General features: G+C 46.2%; 1 protein-coding gene across 1 annotated transcript in view; it reads right to left on the reverse strand.

The window, feature by feature from the left end:
- rptor (regulatory associated protein of MTOR, complex 1) overlaps positions 1 to 25,000 on the reverse strand; it is a 128,341-nt gene that overhangs the window by 22,612 nt on the left and 80,729 nt on the right. Inside the window, 13 exon segments of the mRNA XM_072682857.1 lie at positions 2,724 to 2,834; positions 2,998 to 3,178; positions 4,235 to 4,338; positions 5,531 to 5,649; positions 12,118 to 12,273; positions 15,349 to 15,489; positions 15,718 to 15,838; positions 15,970 to 16,110; positions 16,738 to 16,929; positions 18,305 to 18,370; positions 18,676 to 18,750; positions 20,647 to 20,757; positions 23,610 to 23,693. Of these exon segments, the coding sequence (XP_072538958.1) occupies positions 2,724 to 2,834; positions 2,998 to 3,178; positions 4,235 to 4,338; positions 5,531 to 5,649; positions 12,118 to 12,273; positions 15,349 to 15,489; positions 15,718 to 15,838; positions 15,970 to 16,110; positions 16,738 to 16,929; positions 18,305 to 18,370; positions 18,676 to 18,750; positions 20,647 to 20,757; positions 23,610 to 23,693 (1,602 nt within the window).

Here is a 25,000-nt window from a genome sequence, read left to right on the forward strand (position 1 = left end):
TTACAGCGAAATGTGTCCTCCGCATTTAACCCATCTGTGGTAGTGAACACACACACACACACACTAGTGAGCTAGGGGCGGTGGGCAGCCAACTCCAGCGCCCGGGGAGCAGAGAGGGTAAAGGGCCTTGCTCAAGGGCCCAACAGTGGCAGCTTGCAAGCCCGGGAATCGAACCCACAACCCTGTTATCGATAACCCAGTGCTCTAACCGCTGAGCCACCACTGTACTGGATGGAGCTCCTCCACCATCATTCCAGAGAACACAGTTCTTCCACTGCTCCACAGCTCAATTGCAAAGAGCATTAATCTAAATCTAGGACTAGCAATGCACCGGACACTAGGAGGGTAAGGGTTTAGGAGCTCACGGAGAGAGCACAACCGGTTGCGCTCTCTCGGACTCTGGCTGCTGATGGCAAAGCGGAATGGCATGGCTCGGGAATTGAACTTGGACCCCCGGGGCCATGGTGGCAGGGTCCATAAAACTGATGGTAACAGATTTCTATTGGTCCACTCAGCGTCACCGCTCTCAAATGAAAAAAACGTAAAAAAAAAAAAAAAGGAAAGAAAAGCAGGGTTGGGGTTTCTGACGGCGCCGTTATGTATTCGTATAAACTCACTCAGAGCTCCGCAGAGCTGGACACTGGCAGGTGTTTCGTAGCCCGGAGGTGCCGAATCCAAAGCCTGTTAATGTTGGAACAGAGAGATACGGCTTTCCCCACAGCAGAGAGCACTCAATATTTTACACCGCGCGAGAAAGAGAGAGAGAGAGAGAGAGTGCGCGCGAGAGAGAGAGAGAGAGAGTGCGCGAGAGAGAGAGAGAGAGAGAGAGAGTGCGCGAGAGGGAGGAGAGAGAGAGTGCGCGAGAGAGAGAGAGAGAGAGAGAGAGAGAGAGAGAGAGAGAGAGAGAGAGAGAGAGTGCGCGAGAGGGAGGGAGTGAGAGAGTGCGCGAGAGGGAGGGAGAGTGGTGAGAGTTTCAGGGATAATGAAAAAGACAAGCTCTTTTCTCTCGATCTCACGCTTTCTTTATTCACGTCCTCTCTCTCTCGCCCCCCCCCTCGTCTCCAGCCTTCTTTATTCTCTCTCTCCCTTTTCTTTTATTACCTCTCTCTCCCTCACTCTCTCTCTGTCTACATTATTAATGAAACCGTAGCGCTGGCTCCCAATTATACAGGATCTACAGCCGGCTCTGCTAGCTTTGTTCCTGTAGTAATCGCCCCACTCTTAGAGAGGAACCGACACACACACACGCACACACACACGCACACACACACGCACACACACGCACACACACGCACACACACGCACACACGCTCTCTCTTTCAGTTTTCCCATCTTAAGATAACCATAAAACACACCCAGATCTCTCCAGAGCATCTGCAAAGACACACAGATGCAGACTGAAGAGGCTGGCGGTCTCTTCTGATGTAGGAGGTGGTGTGTGTCGGTGTGTATTGTGAAAATAATATATTTAGGAAAAACAACAACAAACAATAAACACTTCGAGGTTGTATTGAAGCAGCCAGTGATTCAGCGATCCAGGTCTAATCATTAGTCCCTACCAGCAGATTGGACCCCCCTTCTAATAAATGCATTCAGCTACCTTAAGCTGCACCCATTGCTGACAACAGGACTCTCTAGAGCAGATCAATACCATAACCCTACTGGCACCATGCTGCCTAATGCCAGGCGTGGGCTAGAGGGGTATAAAGCCCCCCAGCATTGAGGAGCTGTGGAGCAGTGGAGGAACTGTGTTCTCTGGAATGATGGTGGTGGAGCTCCATCCAGTACTTTTGGGTAGGATACGGCGGGAGGATGACTTAATCACAAATGCTCTTGTTCTTGAATGCAATCAAATTCTCACAGCAATGCTCTATTTACCAAAATCTAGCAGAAAGTCTTCTTCTCTGGACAGTAGAGACAGTTACTCCAACAAAAGCAGGATCGACTCTTTTTACCGCCCATGATTTCAGAAGAAACAAAGAGGTGTCCCAATACTTTTGTCCACATAGTGTATTGTATAATATTGGTGATGATTGACATAACTTTGAAGTAATGATGCTTCAAAGGCGGCGATCCCAGTGTTGGGAAACTGAGAGAACTGAGAGATTGTAATGATATTAAATAATAAATATATTCTATATTTTATTCCCTTTCCTCTAAAACCGTGGATTATTATGGGACATTAATAAACCACTGGGCTGCAGGAGAGTAAATCCCCCGCTGGCTCTGCTTCAGCTTAAAGGTGAACTGCTCTGATTTACACACAAAGTTCTGGAGAAACCAACCCTGTCCACAGTGCTGCTGAACAGAACCACACATCTAAACCTCTAAAAGCTCCCTCACTGAGTCTGACTGCCTGTTGCCCCGCCCCCCAGTGAAAACTGAGATTTTGATTGGTTCTGCCAGTGTGACTGCCTGCTGTCCGGCTCAAGCTAAAACGGATACTTGTTGACTCTACCATTGGTCAATGAATGTCTGGTGTCCCACCATCTAGTTCTGGAAAGGCTTGACCATTTGTTGTCCTGCCTCCTAGTTAAACACAAGATTTGATTGGTTCTGTCAGAGTTAGACAGTTTGATGCCCCGCCTCCTAGTTAAATCTGAGATTTTGATTTGTTCTGCCAGAGTTTGACTGTTTGCCCACAGGTGGTATGTCTGACACCCCCGCTACAGCTGGACCAACTCAACAGCAGGATGCTGATGCCATCAGACCAGAACTCTAACCTTCATCACAGGCTGGGCGAAGTATTTGGCACTCCAGTCACACAGTCCGGTCTGCAGGGCCACGCTGATGAAATTCCTGTGTCCAGGGGCTTCCTCGCCATCCTCCGCCATCTAATACACACACACACACACACACACACACACACACACACACACACACACACACACACACACACACACACATTCAAGCCTTAAGTAACCTCTAAGCTACCTGCCGTTAGAGATTACTGAACATCTCCACACGCTTCCAGAAGACCTTCCACTACGGTCATACCTGGTCAGGTCCCTTGTCGAACATTTTGCGTGTTCGCTGGAACTGGTGTGAATGGGGAGGGGCCTGAGTGCCCAGAGTGGGCGTGTAGGGAGGCCGGGTGGGTGGCGCATCACGGGTGGGCGGCTTTGGCACATCATTGGTCAGGCTGGAGCTAGACACGCCTGGAATAGGTGGTGACCCACTGCAACGAGACAGAGAGCGGTTGGCTCCATGCGAAGTGCTATGACACACACACACACACACACACACACACACACACACACACACACACACACAAAAACATATACACACATGCATGTTAACACACCACACGCAAAGCAGGAGCATGCAAAGCAAGGCAGTGGGTTAGAAAGTAGGGCTGCACTGTAAATATAAATATATATATATATATATATATATATCTCTGAAAGCCAGCTGCAACACACAGCCATGCTTCCACTCACTGGCCACTTTATTAGAAACCCCTACCATGTCCTTCCACTCACTGGCCACTTTATTAGAAACCCCTACCTTGTGCTTCCACTCACTGGCCACTTTATTAGAAACCCCTACCTTGTGCTTCCACTCACTGGCCACTTTATTAGAAACCCCTACCTTGTGCTTCCACTCACTGGCCACTTTATTAGAAACCCCTACTTTGTGCTTCCACTCACTGGCCACTTTATTAGAAACCCCTACTTTGTGCTTCCACTCACTGACCACTTCATTAGAAACCCCTTATCTTATATGTTTGCATTCACTGGCCACTTTATTGGAAACCCCTACCTTGTGCTTCCTTTTACTGGCCACTTTATTAGAAACCCCTACCTTGTGCTTCCACTCACTGGCCGCTTTATTGTAAACCCCTACCTTGTGCTTCCTTTTACTGGCCACTTTATTAGAAACCCCTACCTTGGGCCTCCACTCACTGGCCGCTTTATTGTAAACCCCTACCTTGTGCTTCCTTTTACTGGCCACTTTATTAGAAACCCCTACCTTGTGCTTCCACTCACTGGCCACTTTATTAGAAACCCCTACCTTGTGCTTCCACTCACTGGCCACTTTATTAGAAACCCCTACCTTGTGCTTCCACTCACTGGCCACTTTATTGTAAACCCCTACCTTGTGCTTCCTTTTACTGGCCACTTTATTGGAAACCCCTACCTTGTGCTTTCACTCACTGGCCACTTTATTAGAAGCACGGGTAGTGTTTGACCGGTGTTTGTTTGAGTGTGTGTGTGTGTGTGTGTGTGTTTACCCTGCTTGGTGTATGAGTGTTCCTTTGCTGGTTGGACTGGCTGGCGCCGACTGTGTTAGAGAGCCAGAGTCCAGAATCTTCTGTGGCCGAGCATTCATTGTTGCCTAGGTGTACAGAGAGAGACACATACACACACATGTTGTATTACTATATTAGTGAGGACCACTGATTTGTGTATTACTGCATCTCTCCCATCCTTCTCTTGTGGGAAGAGAAAGGCACCTGGACACTGCAGTGAATCAGACGAGCTGGAGACAAACTAATGTCTCACATTGAAATCTAAATCCACTTTACCACACACACACACACACACACACACACACACACACACACACACACACACACACACACACAGCTGGAGTCGCAGTTTAATGTGATTTTTATGCTAATACCCCAGCCTGTGTGTGAGCGACGTAGAGTTACTTCTTTAATTCTGTAGCTGTTAACTTTTGTGTGTGTGTGTGTGTGTGTGTGTGTTAGAGTGTGTGTGTGTCTAAGAGAAACATTAATTATCAGTGTTTATGACTCTGCGCTTCATTAAAAACAGACAGAAGCAGAAAGAGAGAGATCAAGATTAACGATGAATTAACATGAGACAGAGAGAAGGGGGGGGGAGGAGAGAGAAATTGGGAGAGAAAGAGAGATAGTAAAGAGAGGAGAGTGAGAGAGAGAGAGAGAGAGAGAGAATAAACAGAGAGAGAGAGAAGAAAATAGGAAAGAGAGAGAGAGTGTGAGAGAGTAAAGAGAAAGTAGTAAGAGAGGGAGGAGAGAGAGTAAGAGAGAGTAAACAGAGAGTGGGGAGGGGGGTGAAAGAGGGAGGAGAGAGTGAGGGAGAGAGCTAGTAACCCTGAGCTGCTAAACTGGGGTTTAAAAGTGAGAAGGCGTCCGCAGTGCAGAGCTTCAGAGCTCTAAAATGAATTGAGTGTGTGGGACCGACACTGACACTGTCGGGGACCATTCATTAACCGAGCAGCGGGACCCCCTTAAAGACCTAAAAGAGAGAGAGAGCGGGAGAGGACGAGCGAATGTACCGTATACAGTCCCCAAAGCGCCAGTATCTAATAAACACAGTCACCATATTCAGCTTCCCAGCTCTAACAGTCAGGCCTCCTTCTGCATTAGTGAGCGGTCAACCAGTCCGCACTCAAGTCCCCGCCCTAAAAAGCTTGAAGCTCCTCCCACCTTCCGAAAAGATCAGCGCAGTCTTTAAACGGACGGACGACTATCCAACAAGTGATGGTTACAATGGTTACAGAAATGGTGCTAAGCAGACAGGAGGGAAGCGTGATGGTGTACCTTGTAGGCGATGCTGTTCAGGACCTTCATGGCCAGGTCAGAAACTTCGGGAAACGGGTCAGCAGCCAGGTGAAGCAACACCCTCCATATCTGAGTGTAGACACTGTTAAAGGACACGCCTGAAAATAAAGAAAGAGAAAATAACGTTAATGAAGGGCATCAGTTGTCCTTTACGACTGAGTGCTTAGTGACCTCTGTCCAGAACTGCATAACGCTGCATAACTTGAGTTCACTTTAGCACTGCCAATTAACCCATCCGTTAGTAGCTCCTCCCACCACTAGGCAATGCCTCCGACATCAGGAGCATCAGGACCTATCACACGTCTCCTCCGATACACCCGAAGCCAGCCACCGCCTCTTTACGCCAGGCAGCTGACACACCCACAGGAAAGCATGTGGTGGAGTCCCCAGCTCCACCACACCAGCTAACAGACGCCTGTGTCGTCCAACATCGCATAAGAGTGATGAGGGGAGAGAGAGAGCGCCATCTACCCACCCAGGGAGAGAGCACGGCCGATTGCACTCTCTCGGACTCTGGCTGCTGATGGCGAAGTGGCACGGCTTGGGCAGGGCATCAGAGTCATATTAGTCATATTAGATGCTGCTTCTGGAGCTCTTGGCTTGTCCAGAAATGCATGTGTACAGCTGTCCACGAGGGGGCGCTCTGAGCATGATTTGTATTTACAGCCATGGTAAAGTTCCCCACATGGAGGCAGAGATGGAGCGATATAGGCGCTTCTGAGCTACCGGCTGACAAAACAGGACTGATTGTCTGAGCCTGAGCATCTAGTGCCGATCAGATGGTGGCATTTAGGTGGTGTATATAGAGGATACGAGCGGTTTGGGAGCGGAGTGGCATTTATCTGCACTCTCTCGGGGGGTTCCCTCCATATAACGTGACCTTATCAATCTGCCGTGTTTTAACCCCCATTTCTGCCAGTAAGTGCACTTTACCCTTTATGATGTGTGGAACGTTATCAGTGTTAACAGACAGATAAACACACACACACACACACACACACACACTTTGCACAATAGTATTCCAATTCTGTTCAACTGTATTGTCCTAATTGTAATACAGGGTTGTCCAGTACAGCCAAACACCAAGGCTCTGTAAGATTCCGTAATGTAGTAATGGATGGAGCAGTAGTGGGACGTGGGACAGTAGTGGGATGAGGGACAGTAGTGGGATGTGGGACAGTAGTGGGGCGTGGGACAGTAGTGGGGCGTGGGACTGTAGTGGGGCGTGGGACAGTAGTAAGATGTGGGATAGTAGTGGAAAGTGAGACTGTAGTGGGACATGGGACAGTAGTAAGATGTGGGATAGTAGTGGAAAGTGAGACTGTAGTGGGACATGGGACAGTAGTAAGATGTGGGATAGTAGTGGAAAGTGAGACTGTAGTGGGACATGGGACAGTAGTAAGATGTGGGATAGTAGTGGAAAGTGAGACTGTAGTGGGACATGGGACAGTAGTGGAAAGTGAGACTGTAGTGGGATGTGGGACACTAGTGGGACAAGAGACCAAACACAAGACAATAAGTACAATAGGCAATAAATGCAATGCAAATAGGGATGCTCACAGCAACACTGTGATTGGTCAGATGACTCATTTGCATATTACACACAAAAACCACGAGGAACCACAGTTGTAGTAGAGATGTGTGGTGAGTGCGAAGAACCTTTAAAAAGCTTAAAGAACCTTCTACTGATGTAAAGGTTCTTCATGCACACAAACGCGGTTCTTTAGGGAACTGAAAGTAGTTCTTCTGTGGTACCTGTACAGGTTTGCTAGGCCATGTTAGAGTGTGTTACCGTGTGTGTGTGTGTGTGTGTGTGTGTGTCTTCCTTAGCTATTAAGATTCACCGAGTGTCTGCCTCATGCTCACCCCAGCAAGAGCTTCTTCAACTCACACTCCGGGGAAAACCCCTTTAACACACACACACACACACACACACACACACACACACACACACACACACACACACACACAAAACTTGACTCTAGCTCACACACTAATATTATTAATATTCAACTGGAGGAGAACCTGTAGCTCAGAGAACATCAATACTCCACCTAAATGTAGGTATTGTGATATACACTGAGGAGGCGGAGCTACAGTCTCTCATTAGGGTGAATATTAATAACGCTCTAAAAGTAGGTATTGTGATATACACTGAGGAGGCGGAGCTACAGTTTCTCATTAGGGTGAATATTAATAAGCTCTAAATGTAGGTATTGTGATATACACTGAGGAGGAGGAGCTACAGTCTCTCATTAGGGTGAATATTAATAACGCTCTAAATGTAGGTATTGTGATATACACTGAGGAGGAGGAGCTACAGTCTCTCATTAGGGTGAATATTAATAACGCTCTAAATGTAGGTATTGTGATATACACTGAGGAGGAGGAGCTACAGTCTCTCATTAGGGTGAATATTAATAACGCTCTAAATGTAGGTATTGTGATATACACTGAGGAGGCGGAGCTACAGTCTCTCATTAGGGTGAATATTATAAAGCTCTAAATGTAGGTATTGTGATATACACTGAGGAGGCGGAGCTACAGTCTCTCATTAGGGTGAATATGTCGGTACTGGAGGGGTCCAGTGTGGGAGATGGTGAGAGTACTGCGTTCTGATGAGCCGGGAGTTTTACAGTTATATCACAGGATGGGAAAAAAGCCTTTTACACACACAGCACATTCAGAGTAAAGCAATAACACACTGCAGGGAATACATTATTGCGGGTATTAGCTCGGTGTGATGTGCTGTGGGACGATACGGCAGTGATTAGATTTATGCTGAGAGTGTTTACCAACTTCCCTCACATAATGATTATACACACACAAATCACAGAACCAGAACAGAACCGCCGGGCTGGGTTTTCTTTCTCCAACACGAACCGTACTGGAGACATCGCCACAGTAAATACAATGAAATAATTACTGAGAATTACATACTTATTATAGTAGATAATTACATGTGCAGTCCATATATTAACGTAAACACATCGGCTTCTGCCCATACACAGACCAGCCATAACATTAAAACCACCGGCCTAATACTGGGTAGGTCCTAATTGTGCGCCCTATAGGAATAGCATTACTATAGCAATAGGTGTAGTGAAACCATGGAAACGGGTATGGCATTACTATGGGAATCTGTATAGCGTAACCACAGAGAACGATGTCATTAATGTAGCGTAACCTTGGAAACAGGTGTAGGGATCAGCCATAACATTAAAAACACCTGCCGAATATTGTGTGTAGCTGTAGCAGCAAGTTGCGATGTGGGACCAATGAGCCTTGGTTGTCCTTCCTTGGAGCACTTTTGGTTGGTACTGTCTGATGTTTTGGAGATATTCCGACCCAGTCACTGTCTAGAACATTACAGTGCTACATACGTTCTTCATGTCACCCATCAGTGGTTTTAATGTTATGGCTGATCAGTGTATGTCCATCCTTATCTGAGGATCTGCTCACAGTTTCCACGCCGCTACGGGTTAACCTCGGGTTGTTTGGGTTCGTCAGGTCTTCTCTTAACGCTGCCTGAACCGTAACTGCACCAGTAATCACTCAGTGACCCATAATGCACTGCTTTGAGTGTACAGGATGTTCCTGTGGGCTCCCTGTGGATGTTCCTGTGGACTCTGAGGCCCAGTGTTACCTGCTCGCTCTGTCAGCTCTCCGACATCTACCCCTCCTATACACACACACACACACACACACACTCTCTTTTCAGTGCTCTATATGCAGGATACATCCTCCCTTATGGAGGGGTTATATAAGAACGCACCAGATAGAGAGTAGGAGAGCGAGGGAGGGGGTGGGGGGAGGGGGGCGGCGAAGGGAAGTGAGGGCGAAAAGAGAGAATGATTAGTTCAAAGGAGGTTAGAAGAAGGTGGGGAACAACAGAGTCTTCAAATTCCACACAGGAGGAGGAGGAAGGGGGATACAGGGATAAAAGAAATTAGATGTGAGAAAAGGTGTGTGTGTGTGTGTGTGTGTGTGTGTGTGTGTGTGTGTGTGTGTGTGTGTGTGTGTGTGTGTGTGTGTGTGTGTGTGTGAGAGAGAGAGAGAGAGAGAGAGAGAGAGAGAGAGAGAGAGAGAGAGAGAGAGAGAGAGAGAGAGAGAGAGAGAGAGAGAGAGAGAGAGAGAGAGAGAGAGAGAGAGATATTGGGGGAATGTGAGAAATCTATTACAAAGTCATGGCCTGAAGGACATGAAGGAACCACCTCACACAAGGTTACCTGTAAGGTTCTAGATAAAGGAAAACACACAAACGCAAATCCACACTGGCAACACACTAGCATCCACCTTAAATGCTATAGCCACCACCTGGGATACCACACCGTCCACCTTGCAACAATATACCACCCACCTAGTAGCTACTAAGCAACTGACAGCACAGTAATCATCAAAAGAAACATCAAGGCAACCACAAAGCAACACCATAGCAGCCACATATGAAGTGCCTGGTAGCAGCCAACTAGGATTTCATAGCAACCATCAGGAAACACCATAGTAACCACTTTGCAATATGGCAAGACCATAATCATGCAGCAACTGCATGAGATTATATAGTAACTTATATAGTTAATAAAATACATTAATAATAATAATAATTAAAAAATAATAATAAATGATATGTGCAATCTGCAATTAAGGGTCAATTTGCAATTATTTGTAAATAATCTGTAAATAATATATTTTTTTAACTTCTATTATTTATATTATATATATATCTATTGGTAATTTATCTATGTTTTGCATCTGAAAGTCTCCTTTGCTGCCGTGACTCTGTGAATTTCCCCACGGTGGGACTAATAAAGCATTAACTTATCTTAGCAACCACAATACATTGCCATAGCAACTTCCTGGCGACACCATAGCGACTTTATTACCATAATTTCCCAACACCATATCACTCCCCTCTATAGCAATCACTCAGCAACACTATAGTGATACCATAAGAACCATCAAAAAGCATAACTGCGTGCTACAATTACGCCACAGCAACCACTAAGCCACACCGTAGCAACCACCTAGGATGCCAAGGCAACCATCTAGCAACGCCATAGCAACCATATAGAAAAACCAGTTGAAATTTACACGCAGAGTTCTCAAGAGAAGAGCAGAAGCTCAGAGAAGCCCCGAAAAAAACGTTCTCAGCTGAGAAAAGTGCTGAGCGGAGGAGAGCTGCACGCTGGCTCATGCACCGCAAGGAGAAGCGGAAAACTACCACTGATGAGAAGCTAAGAGGCTCAAAGGGATCACCGCCATGAAGCCCTGCCCTCACTGCTCCTGACAGACACGGTCATAAACGCTCTACTATTACTGTACACACACTGGGTTCAGCGCCACAGCAGCTCCACACTGTTCTGCACTTTGTAAATGAACAGAAAGCTGACAGCACCTCAAATCCACAGACAACCCCGGGGGGGGGGTTGCTATTATTCATATAGGATTCACTGCAAATCCTATAGAGGCTCATAACACTACAATAATAAGGACCCCCCCCCACCCCAACAGCATGTCAATAAGTGGGGTGGAACTCCCATTTATCTCCATGGTTACACTACATTCATTTCCACGGTAACACTACACTTACTTCCGCGATTTTTTCTACATCCCCTTTTCGCAGTTATCCTACACCCATTTCCATTGTAGCGCTACACTCTTTTCCATGGTTAGCTACACCCATTACCATGGTTACAAAACAGCCAAGTCAAGAGTAACACTACACCTATTTCCAGCATTACGCTACACTGACATCCATGGTAACACCACCCCCATTAACATAGTAACACCACACTTCCAAGGTCTTACCTACACCCATGACTGTATCCTTTGGATGACTACTTCCATAGCAAAGCTACTGTGTTGTCCACGGTTACGCTACATCCGTTTCCCTGGGTTACACTACACCCATCATTATGGTTATGCGTGGAGCATGTTGTTGACCTTAAGGCAAAACAAGGCTGCATCGCTAAGATCATAGTACATCGTACATAATACAGTATATCAACATTAGCGTGAAACTGAAAACACATGTACACTATATGCCCAAATGTTTGTGGACACCCCTTCAATTGGCACCATGCTGCCTAATGCCAGGCGTGAGCTAGAGGAGGGGTAGAAAGACCCCCCACATTAAGGAGCTGTGGAGCAGTGGAAGAGCTGTGTTCTCTGGAATGATGGATGGTGGAGCTCCATCCAGTACTTTTGGGATGAGTTACAGAGTTGGGGATGTTCATCCAACATCCTGACCTCACTAATACTCTTGTAGCTGAATGCAATCAATCAAATCCTCACAGCAATGCTTCACCAAACTCTAGTAGAAAGTCTTCTTCCCTGGACAGTATAGACAGTTACTCCAACAAAAGCAAGAGAAACTATTTTTAATAGCCTTGAGAAACAGTGAATGAGCAGGTGTCCCAATACTTTTGTCCATATGGTGTGTTAAATAGTTAGTCTGGTTTGGTGGTTTTAAAGCTGTGTGCTTGGCTGTGATGAGACGGTGTGATGCATTAATAATATGTTATGTGTGTGTGTGTGTGTGTGTGTGTGTGTGTGTGTATTCTGACCTATGAGGGAGTTGAGGGAGGAGTAGGAGCTGACTCTTCTCATCTTGTCGATGGTCTCAAAGGACAGGATGTACTCGTCATTATCAGGACTGCCCAGGGTACTGCTGGCACTGCTGCTGGCGCTCAGGTTACCCGGAGAAAAGGTCACAGGGCCACCTAAAAAAAAAAAAAAAAAAAATTTATTATAATAAATAAACAAGAAGAGATGAGTCATGTGACCTTTCAGACAAACGTCTACTACAGCCGGGCTGTTTACGTCAGCAGATCACTACAGAGTGAACAGCGATAGATGGTGTTAATACACTGGACTCATTTCAGAACACACAGGACAGGACACATGTCCACCGGGTCAGCAATTACAGCCTAGTATCGGCCCAATCAAAGTGAAAAAGACAGATGATCAGGTTCTGGGCTTTAAACCCTATCTCTGCTCTGTGCTTGAGGTCACCACCTCATTTGAATAGGACTGTATGTATTAGGACACATCTCTCAATCATTGAATTCAGGTGTTTAATTCAGTCCCGTTCAGCCACAGGTGTATAAAATCCAGCCCCTGGTCCTGCAGTCTGCCTTTCTTCCACATCAGTGAAAGAACGGGAGGTTCTGAAGAGCTCACTGAACTCCAGCGTGGTTCTGTATGTAATAGGAGACACCGCTGCACCAACAACAACAAGTCAGCTGGTGAAATTTCCTCCCTCCTAGATCTTCCTCCATCAGCTGTGAGTGGTGTTATTATTGAACAGTGGAAGAGTTTAGGAGGAACAGCTCACAGAGAGCAGCTCAGCCACCGAGTGTCTGTCAGACCACGTAAAGTTACAGAGCGGGGTCAGGGCCGAGTGCTGAGCTCAGAGCAGAGTGCAGAAAAGCCTCCAACTGACTCAGTAACTGCAGCAGAGCTCCAGACCTGCTGCTGCTGCTGGTAGAGCTGCTGTTAAAGGGGGACTGGCTCCATATTAATAATGCCTATGGGGTTAGAATGGGATGGCATAAAAGCTCCTGAAGGTGTGCCAATACTTTTGTCAATATTGAAATGCATTTTAAATTTTATATTAAAATTTAAGCTTAGTCAGTTTAAACACCACCATGTATGAATATCAGGTTAAATACTGGTTAAATAATCATCCCTAATTTGCTTCAGACAGATCAGCTCATATTCCCGGCTGTGGATTGAGACGGCCTGACCCACATGAACTTCATTAGACACAGAATCTGCTCACAGAATGAACCAAACAGAGCTATTAAAAAATGAAAAGATCCAAAAGACCTGCAGTGAAAACTAATCTGCACGTTGTGCCCTTGAGCAGAGCACTTAACCCCGAACTGCTGTGGAGGAGCTGCTCCTGCTGTTCGCCACCACGAACGGCCTCAGATTCAATTAGCCAGAAAGCGCTGAATGAAAACACGCCCTCTCCATTCAGACCAGCGGCCTTCAGTTGACACTCCTGCTATAAATACACTAATAAAGTGTCTCGCATCGTCGTGCTTTTGTCCCCTCATGGTCACGTTAACGTACTATTCGGATCCGGTTTAAGGCGTAACGTAAACAAGCTCATTCAGAGTGGGGTTTGGTGGGTTTGGTGGTTTTCAGAGTTGAACAGTGATGGTGAGCAGAAGCAGATGTCTGAAGCTCTAGAAGCTCCTCACAGAAAGTTCCTCCACACTGCCTGATGCCTCGGACACTGTTCTACCAGAGTTCTGAGAAGAGTTTGGGTCTAAAACCCTACTCGGACCGGATTCGATTTACAGGGGGGAGGTGGAGTGATGTATTCTACAGTCTGTAAAATGAGATGGGGGGGAATACACACTGCCATCACCCCCAAGAAGACGTCTAATGATGACAGTAATAATGAAGCGTTAGTGTGTAAGTTAGCGGCTACATGTACATGTAGGCTATAGGCTAGGCTAACACTAACAACCCGAGGTATCGGTCCCATGCCACAGGATCTGCCGGCAATACTTAACCATGTGTTGATTAAAACGAGGTTATAATTTTTTATAATTAATTAATTAATTAATTAATTAATTCAGATCACTCTTTTTCTCTCTAATTTAAGCTGCCAATTACCACCCAACCCATACATAATCCCCCAGTGAGGGCGAATTAGCACACGCGCAGAAGGGGGGGGGGGGCGGTAATTTTTTTCGAACCGGCACCCGAAGCAGGAGCACCGGCCTGCAGATGGCCAGTGGCGGCCAGCACCCACCCTGGAGAGAGCAAGGCCAAATGCGCTCTCTCTCTTGAGGCCTCGGCGGGTGCTGGTGAGCAGTATGACCGGGATTCGAACCTGCGATCCTCCGGTGCCAGTGCCTTACTCTGCTGGACCATCCGGGGCACCGCTGAGGTGTTTTCTATGGCTCATTTGACAGAAGGTAAAAGGTAAATGCTGAAATCTGCACGGGAGGTGGGACCCGGAGTCCGTAAAAATGACGGGCATGGCGCATTCAGACGGGACTAAAATCACTGAGAAACTCCGGTAATAATTACAATATCAATTAAATAAAAATCGCATATCATTACAATGCTGCAGGGTGTAGTGCGGCAACAAAAAGTAGTCCCTAAAGAAAACTGTATTAGTTGAGATTCTCCACTATTTTACCACTATCATCATCTTCATCATTTTATATAAAACTCAGAAGACTTGTGTAGCTTCACTGGTGGGTTTAGATAGGAGATAAAATAGTGGCTGTATCTGTGTTGTTGTCATGGCGACGGGCGCCTGCTTCCATTCAGCATCACTGTAAAAATACATTTCTCTCCATTTCACACCAAACCCATTTGGAATGCCTCCGACACTAAATTATGCAGAGACACTTAAAATTTGGTGGACTTCCCCTTCGCAACGTGTCCGAGACCTGCTGTCCCGATCCTGGGGTGACTGCACAATGCCGTCTCCGCCCCTCGCGACTCCCGACTGCGATTTATACCCATGTTTTTCTTCCCACTGCAAAATTTACCCAAATTGCCACGCTATCCTCCTCTGGAACTTAAGATGCCTGGAACGTTCTGCACTGGAATGGAAAAAGCCCAGCTTTAGAGACTCCGATCAATACGTGGATCCCCGAGCTACTTTATAAAAAAAAAAAAAAAAGATATATATATATATATATATATATATAGAAAAAAAAAGTCCAAGTGCGAACACACCGAGTCTCGACTGGATGATGTGAAAGCCAAAGTGTGAAGCGGGACTGACTGGGTAAACAGACTGACTGTGAATGCGGTCGTCTCACCCTCTTCGTTGAGGTTGAGGTTCTGCAGGCTCTTGTTGAGGTTCCGTGCGGTGGTGGCTGCCCGGATGTTGGTGTAGGAGTTCACTGACCGCAGCCGAGGGATGGCCGGGCTTTCTCTCACTGGAGTCAGATTACCCGGCTCTGAAGGGGAGCGATAATCCATACAGGCCACTCACAATGAGATTATGATGTCATTAATGGGGGGGGGGGGGGGTAAATCTCACTACACAGTAATGGAATAAAGATAATGAAGACGATACTCCCAATTTGCTCGGTTTGTTTTTGCATCTGCTGGCTAAGGAGCCGAAGGAGCCTGAGTTATAGGCAAGTGATGGCCTCAAGCGACTCAGGGTCAGAAAATACCTGTACCTGTAGTGTTGGCAGGTGAAGGTGCTGCATAGTTCTTCTCCTCCTCCATGAATTGCAGAGCCACAGTGCAGAAATTACTCTCATACTGAACCACCAGGTGACTGAGAGCTACAACCAGCTCCTGTAGGCAAGTAAACACACAGGCATGGCATGGTTTGACATTATATGACCTTACTGATGCCATAAGCATATTTACTACTAATGCATTAAGCCAGAAGGTCCAAGTCTGCAGCTGTTGCAGATGTTCCTCACCTTCCTGACCACAGGGCTCCCGTCGTTGATGAGCTGGGCCAGCATCATGGCCACGTTGTGGTCGATGGTGGTGGAGTGATCCGTCCGCTCGGCTGAATTCCCCACAAAAGTCCCCAGAGCAAACACAGCTGCACAGCGCACCTGCGTCACACAGCATCGCCACACACACATACTGTGTCAATGACGACACGATACTGACAAAAGTATTTGGACACATTCTGCTTCACATTCTGCTCTGAGCTCAGCACTCGGCCCTGACCCCGCTCTGTAACTTTACGTGGTCTGACAGACACTCTGTGTCTGAGCTGCTCTCTGTGAGCTGTTCCTCCTAAACTCTTCCACTGTTCAACAATAACACCACTCACAGCTGATGGAGGAAGATCTAGGAGGGAGGAAATTTCACCAGCTGACTCGTTGTAGTTGTTGGTGCAGCGGTGTCTCCTATTACATACAGAACCACGCTGGAGTTCAGGGAGCTCTTTAGAACCTCCTGTTCTTTCACTGATGTGTGGAAGAAAGGCAGACTGCAGGACTAGGGGCTTGATTTTACACACCTGTGGCTGAATGAGACTGAACCAATGATCTGAATTCAATTATTATGAGGCGTCCCAATACTTTTGTCCACATACAGACTTTATTTCGTATTTAATTTGCAGTTTTCCTGCTTCTTGTAACTGATCTATATATTCAGCTCGTCTCTCATCTCTATCTGCGTCTGCACTGAAATCCCTTTACTCTGATTCCAGCTCCCCCGGCCCGGGTCAGTACCTCTGGGATGGGGTCAGAGAGGAGGCTGTAGAGCTTTTCGTGGGCGCTGTCTCGGACGCCGCACCAGCGGGCCGAGTCGAAGTTCTGCCAGATCCGTCCGAGGCAGATGGCCACCCACTGGCGGAGGAGCGGGTGTGGGTCACTGAGCTGCTCCAGGCAGATGGCTATCAGATTACCCTGCAAACAGGCCTCCTGCAGCGGACAGAGAGAAGAGGGGAGCTCAGCAAAGCTCTGAGTGAATCAAAGTAGCACCATTTCCTCATTCAGAACAAACACACACAATAGAGAGCGAGACCTCGTTAAACAGCAGCGTAAATAAGGGGAGAAACGCAGAGATCAGTGACAGGAAGGACTGAGCCGATATTACGATCAAAATGCATCAAAATTCTGTATCGTATGATTTTGCATTGTTATGGTGAACCTTCGCATTAATATGCAATTATTTATCAGTCTTATTTCCTCAAATTTGACTCTAAAAATAGACTTTTAATATCTATATTTAAAGAAATATGTGGAATAACTGGAATTAAAATATTACATTTGAAATATTCAATACAATAACCAATACATTTGAAATATTCAGACAATAACCAGTTTCCCACCAGCAGTAACCTCCTCCAGCGCGCTGACCTCCTCCAGCGAGTGGACGTGGAATAAAAACTAAAGAAACGTCTGGCAGCTTTTAAAGCTTGCCAATGGAAAGCGAGCAGAAACGCGAGTGAAGGAGGCGGAGAGTTTTCTGCGAAGTGGCATGGCCTTCATGGCATGGCTAATCAGAGAGGCTCTTTGAAGAGACAAGAGACAAGAAGACAGGCAGAAAGCGTGACGGGACAGAGGGTGGGAGGAGGGTGGGTCAGGGCCCTGTGACCAGTGCTGTATCGTCCTTGAAGCAAAGAGAAAACAGTGACCACAGAAAAGAGGATAATTCTCCAGTGACGGCCAAGTCAGCACAGAACAGTCTGGAGATGGAGCCAGGCTCTTATACTAATGTTATATAGAGTTAATTACAGGTAGACACTCTCACTGACCACTGACTTTATGTTTATTTGGGTTTATTCTAATGTTATATAGAGTTAATTACAGGTAGACACTCACTGACCACTGACTTTATGTTTATCTGGGTTTATTCTAATGTTATATAGAGTTAATTACAGGTAAACACTCTCACTGACCACTGACTATGTTTATTTGGGTTTATTCTAATGTTATATAGAGTTAATTACAGGTAGACACTCACTGACCACTGACTATGTTTATTTGGGTTTATTCTAATGTTATATAGAGTTAATTACAGGTAGACACTCTCACTGATCACTGCCTATGTTTATTTGGGTTTATTCTAATGTTATATAGAGTTAATTACAGGTAGACACTCCCCCTGACCACTGACTTTATGTTTATGTGGGTTTATTCTAATGTTATATAGAGTTAATTACAGGTAGACACTCTCCCTGACCACTGACTTTATGTTTATTTGGGTTTATTCTAATGTTATATAGAGTTAATTACAGGTAGACACTCTCAGTGTGAGATTACATCACCGTCTGTAGCGGCTGCTCATACAAACCTGTCCTGTGTTGTAGTTGTTGACGATAATGGCTAAGATGAACACGGCCATGGTCCGATGCTCCGCCTGGAGGAATAGCAGCACACGATGAATCACCAAAACAGATGACATCAATGAATCACAGCAGAAAAAAGGACAAAGAAAAACAATCACGAGTAAGAAGTAAACTCTGAAACTAACTGCCCTTGTTTGATTCATGTGTGTGAGCAGTGTGTGAGCAGTGTGTGAGCAGTGTGTGAGCAGTGTGTGACTCCAGTGTGATCTCAGTCAACTAAGCATGTCCAAAAACGGATTCGTGAGTGGACACATTTTGTTTTTCTATAATTAAATTTATTTAAAAATCGAGTCTGGAGCGTCTGCTGAACACTCACCGGCATGTACGGATCAGCCAGAACGGACAGGAAGTACTTGTGGCCGTTGTCCTTCACCAGATCAGCCTGACAGGACTGAAGACAACAGACCAAAAAGAGGAAAGAAGGAGGAGAGAAATGGATTAGCCGAATTCACAGTCTCGCCCCAGTGGCTAATAATGATACACCCTTTAAACTGCAGGCTAATTACTCACCAATCACAGGCAACCTCAAATCAACACTGACCGCTAATATCCTCAGGTCATATTTCCACTCAGATCAAACAGAATCCATCATATCATTAATAAAAAATGTGTTCAACTTTGGGGGCGGAGTTCAAAAGTTTTATGCGAGAGCGAGAGTCTGGTCTGAAGCCTATGGGTCTCTGAGATGCCGCAAGATGCAATTCCAACTTGGGTCTCAGTGCAGGTTCGCCCCAATTCTCTGGAGTGAGAATCCAAGTCCAAGTTAAGTCCTTATGGTGCAGACCTGAGTTGAGTCCAAGTCAAGTCTCAAGTCTTTTGGGGGTAACTTCAAGTTTAGTCTCTGGGTCAGAGTCCAAGTTGAGTCTCGAGTCTTTTGGTACGAATCCAAGTGGAGTCTTTATGGCAGTTGAGTCAAGTCCAGGTCAGGTCTCGAGTCTTTGGGGTGCAAGTCCAAGTCAAGGTTTGAGTCTCTGGGATGTAAGTCCATGCTGGATCTCAAATCTCTTGGTACAAGTCTACATAAAGTCCAAACAGTGTCCGAGTCCAGTCTCGAGTCTTTGGGAGGCAAGTCCAAGTCAAGCCTGGAGTCTCTGGGTCCAGGTTCAGGTCCAAGTTGAGTCTCTATGGTGCAGGCCTGAGTCGTGCCTTGAGTCTCTGGGTCAAGCCGGGTCAAGCATTGAGTCTTTGGGTCTGGGTCCAGGTCCAGGTCCAAGTTGAGTCTCTATGATGCAGACCTGAGTCGAGTCGAGTCTGAGTCAGGTTTCGAGTCTTTGGGGTGCAAGTCCAAGTCAAGCCTTGAGTATCTGGGATGTAAGTCCATGCTGGGTCTCAAATCTCTTGGTATAAGTCTAGATAAAGTCCAAACAGTGTCCGAGTCCAGTCTCGGGTCTTTGGGAGGCAAGTCTGAGTCCTGGGTCTGTGGAGTGTGATCTGAATGTGCTAAAACCTCCACACTGTTGTTAAACCCAGAAAACGACCAGCTTTACAGTCGCTGATGCAGCACAGAAAGCCAGATGTGTGTCTAGACGTCGGAGTAAATCTCAGAGCTTCACTCAGACAGATTCAGTTGTGTAACGGATTTATGTCAAGCTGACAGAACCCGATCCGCAGACGGCTGGCGTGTCGTGTGTGTATGCGCTTTTGTTCGGGTTTTTTTTTTTTTTATGCCACATCAAAGTCGGCGGAACACAAAAGCCTTGTTTACGACACTAATAATGTTTATTCAGCCTGGCGCAGAAAACTCCGCCGCATAGGGATGACAAACGAACATACACACACACACACACACACACACACACACACACACACACACACACACACACACACACACACACACACACACACTGCAGGGTTCTCGAAGAGACTGGCTTTCCTCCACTTTTTTGTTATTCCAGAGATGTTTCATCTGCATGAAAGTGGTTCTGAAGCTGCGGGTACAAAGCCGCCGAGCCGGATTTCACACCCTCACGGAGCCGAACGCGGCCAAACAAACACAGAGTTAAACGAGTTCACAGAAACGGGCTATAAACTTGCCGTGCAGGAGAGCATCGGCGGCGGCCAGACAGGCACTGCTAAATGAGCTGAGCTTCTACAGAACAGGGCAGCAGATGCTACCGCACTACACCTCCACACGGCTCTTCTCCAGACGGGTTCCCCCTATTGCTGAGAACAGCATCGACCATAAGAATGAGGCGCTCTGGAGCAGCCGTGATCGCATGACCCTAAGTCTACATACTCTGGAAGTCCATGGTGGCAATGAATGGAGCAAAGCGACTGGCCTACTTACACTGTCCACCGCCAGGATTTTGGCCCAGATGAAGACGAGGAGAGGACGCAGCTCCCTCGCCGAACTCTGCAGCAACTTCAGCACGTAGGGAAATATCCCGACAGAGAGAGCCTGAGAGAGAGCGAGAGAGAGAGAGAGAGAGAGAGAGAGAGAGAGAGAATGCTTCAAGTTAATCATCTTGAAATCCACATAATAACTGTCAATATTTACACTATTTGGACAAAAGTATTGGGACACCTACTCGTTCATCGTTTCTTGCAAAATTAAAGGTTTTAATAAAGAGTCGATCCTGCTTTTGCTGGAGTAACTGTCTCTACCGTCCAGGGAAGAAGACTTTCTACTAGATTTTGGAGGGAGTAAGGTCAGTATGTTGGACCCCTGGCATTAGGCAGCATGGTGCCAATAAGTTCATGATGTTTACTATCTACTCCAGAGAGTCCTATTCTATTGGCGGTGCAACTTAAAACAGATGAATGCATTCATATAAAAAAGGATGTCCACAAACATTTGGACATACAGTGAATGAGTGTTAAAGTATTTTGAATATTTTACACTCAGGCCTCACTTCCACTCCGCGTGATATTTACAGCAGACTAGAGAAAAGAGAGGGTCGGATACAGAAGGACATTGAAGGATCAGGTGAAGGTGGACTCTTGGGGATCTGTACATGTCTAAATGTCTGCACTATTGATTAAACGAAAATCTAAAAGGTCTCGCAGTGTGTCTGACACAGAGGGAAAGGACACGCACCAAATCCAATTACAATGCCCGCTGATCACTTTACGGCTATAAATATTGATTATCTGTGTGCACCTTAACTCACGAACCCGTGGCTAATCAGAATAGATCTACTGAAATGTCTAATGTCAGATGGGATATTTTCACTCTGACCGCTCAATAACTGAATGTCTTTTATTAATATTTTGCGAGACTGGAGGGACGTTGACGTGTTGCTGTTAGCAACCATGTTCGCTTATGACGGTGACTGTGGGAGAGTACCTGCAGTCTCATAGGATTTGGGATCCTGGGAGTAGAGGACACTGGGATCATAGGGGACCCAGAACATAGAAGATGGGAACATAGGGGCCAGAGGACATAGGGGCCCTGGGAGGATAAGCATCTAAGACAATCTAAGGCCCTAGGGACACAGGGGACAATGAGCATAGGTCCCTAAGAATACGGGGGACCAGGAACATATAGAATCATAGCGATGATGACAACATAGGGACTTGGAAACACAGGGGACCAGCAACATTTTGGGCCTAGAGCACAGGGGCCTGGAAACATAGGCCCACAAAAACTAAGAACCTGAGAGTACATGAGCCTGAACCATAGGGGCTCGGGAACATTATGGAACCGTTTGGGCCTACAGCGTATGGTCCTGGCAACATAGAGGCCCAGGAACATAGGGGCCCTGGGGACATAGGGGTCTGGGAGCTGAATTAGAACTGTAGAGACCCCTGTGCTCTAAATTCTGTTGTCTAAACTGGAGCAGAATTACGTCCCTGCAGGAGGTTCTGATTGAGCTCATTTATTAAAACCACAATCTCACCACACGTTTTAAACCCTGCTCCCCCCGAGTGCGGCTCACGGCCCTCTGAGTGACCTTAAACTGAACGATAATTGAGCATTAATTTTAGATGCGCATATTATTATCCCATCAAAGCACACTGTGTGTTGCACCTGCACCAACCAGGTAAATCTGGTCCAGAGTTCCTTACTGTGCATGTGCCCTGAAGAGTATTCATCAGCCCAGATCTGTGTGATAACCCGTGCTTTATTTATTTATTTATTTAATCTAATTAATGGTCATTGTTCATCTATGCTCTGACCGGTCACCAAAATTTAATCTGAGCTCTGCAGAGGGCCTAGGGACACGGGACAATGACCATAGGTTCCTAAGAATACGGGGGACCAGGAACATAGAACCATGGGAAAATAGGAGCCTGGGAACATAGGAGCCTGGGAACATAGGGGCCTGGGAACATAGGGGCCTGGGAACATAGGGGCCTGGGAACAAAGGGGACCAGCAACATTTTGGGCCTAGAGCACAGGGGCCTGGAAAAATAGGGCCACAAAAACCATAAGCCTGAGAACATAGGGGCTCGGGAACATTACGGAACCGTTTGGGCCTACAGCGTATGGTCCTGGCAACATGGAGGCCCAGGAACAGGGCTTTATTTATTTATTTGTTTATATATTTTTAATAATGGTCATTATTCATCTATGCTCTGACTGGTCACCAAAATGTAATCGGAGTTCTGCAGAATTACACACTGTTCAGGCATCCCCTCGTTTTCTTACACATCTACCTTACCCTCGTTCTCTTGCTTGCTAATATTAATATTGGGATTAGAGCTCCTGGGGGAAATGCTCGTGTTGATAACGGCGACCAAAAGGCACATTAGAGCCACACACTGGAGGCTTTGCTAGATTTATCTCCATTTATACCCACAGCAGGCTCGCTCTACAGGCATGAAACTGACATAAATAACAATTAACAAGGAAAGCATCCGTTCAGAAGCTCTAATTTAGCTCGAGATTTAAAGTGACGGCTCTGAAAAAAACAAAAAAACAAAACTTTACCAGCCCCCCCCCCCCCCCACCCGCACACCCTCCCTACCTACCTCGAACGCAGCCAATTAGTTTGCTTCCTTAACTGGAGCTACCATGCTGATGTGGCTAACAAGCAATGGGCGCTTATGTACACCAATTAGCATGATCATGCCTAGCAGTGCCAGGCTCTCCTCAAACTGTGGTAAACCTGCTTAAGTGATTTCTGACAGTTAAGCACACAGTTTAGCGATGTCACCATGGGTGTGATGTCACAACCACAAATATCTGCATACAGCTGCTCATTCTTCATTTGGCGAGAACTGAACTGTGTCCATTAGAATTTTTGACCAAATGACCGCTAGTCGGCCGCACAACTGAAATGATGTCTTTATCTTGTGTGGCATTACCAAGCTCACTGCCCACGGCCCCAGGTCCAGAAAGCGTCCCAGCAGGTCCAAGGCCCGCAATCTGTGCACCTGGCTGAGGAGAACCTGAAAGAGAACAGCAGGGGGAAGGTGAAAAGGACCTGAAAGATGAGCTCATATCTGGGTCTGGCACATTAACACACAACAAAGACGCCATGCAGGAGATAGAGGACACACCTAAAGCCCACACACACACACACACACACACACACACACACACACACACACACACACATATATACACACCTGTGTTCGTATACAGTCTCAGGACGTTGGATCGTATATATATCTATAGCTAAAAGTACCTACATGTCATAACAGCATATTCCATGTGTTTCAGCATCTGCAGGTTATAGCATGTCCCAGTATGTTTTATAGACATGGAAGTGCCAAGGTTCTAATCCTGACCTCAGGTTTTTTTTAGCTTCACTAAAACACGCACTGTGCTGGTTCTGTACAGCATCACAGACTTTCCTCTGTTCTGTCACAAACTCTGTACATTTCTGTGCGGAAAATATAGGAAAACAAGCACAAACGCAAACACACAGGAAACCTCCCCACCCACACTGAGGATCAGGTAAAACAACATGAACAGGTGTTGCGGCTCTCACACACTCCCCATGTGCTGGCACTCTGCACTGCCTATTCTGCTGTGTGTGTATTTATGGATAAGAGATATTTGCCTGGGTTATTTCCTCTAATTATATTAAAGCTATGATATATCAGTATGTACTGATGGGTATAGATAAGTATGGGTATATATGAGTAAGGAATGAGTATAGGTATATATGAGTATGGGTATGTTTCAGTATGGATGGATATGAGTATGGATGGGTGTGGGTATATATGAGTATGGATGGGTATGGGTATACATGAGTATGGATGGGTGTGGGTATATATGAGTATGGATGGATATGGGTATATATGAGTATGGATGGGTGTGGGTATATATGAGTATGGATGGGTGTGGGTATATAAGAGTATGGATGGGTGTGGGTATATATGAGTATGGATGGGTATGGGTATATATGAGTATGGATGGGTATGGGTATATATATGAGTATGGATGGGTGTGGGTATATATGAGTATGGATGGGTATGGGTATATATATGAGTATGGATGGGTGTGGGTATACATGAGTATGGATGGGTGTGGGTATATATGAGTATGGACGGGTGTGGGTATATATGAGTATGGATGGGTATGGGTATATATGAGTATGGATGGTTGTGGGTATATATGAGTATGGATGGGTATGGGTATATATATGAGTATGGATGGGTGTGGGTATATATGAGTATGGATGGGTATGGGTATATATGAGTATGGATGGGTATGGGTATATATATGAGTATGGATGGGTATGAATATA

Source organism: Salminus brasiliensis, chromosome 7 (assembly GCF_030463535.1).
Source record: "Salminus brasiliensis chromosome 7, fSalBra1.hap2, whole genome shotgun sequence".
NCBI lineage: Eukaryota > Metazoa > Chordata > Actinopteri > Characiformes > Bryconidae > Salminus > Salminus brasiliensis.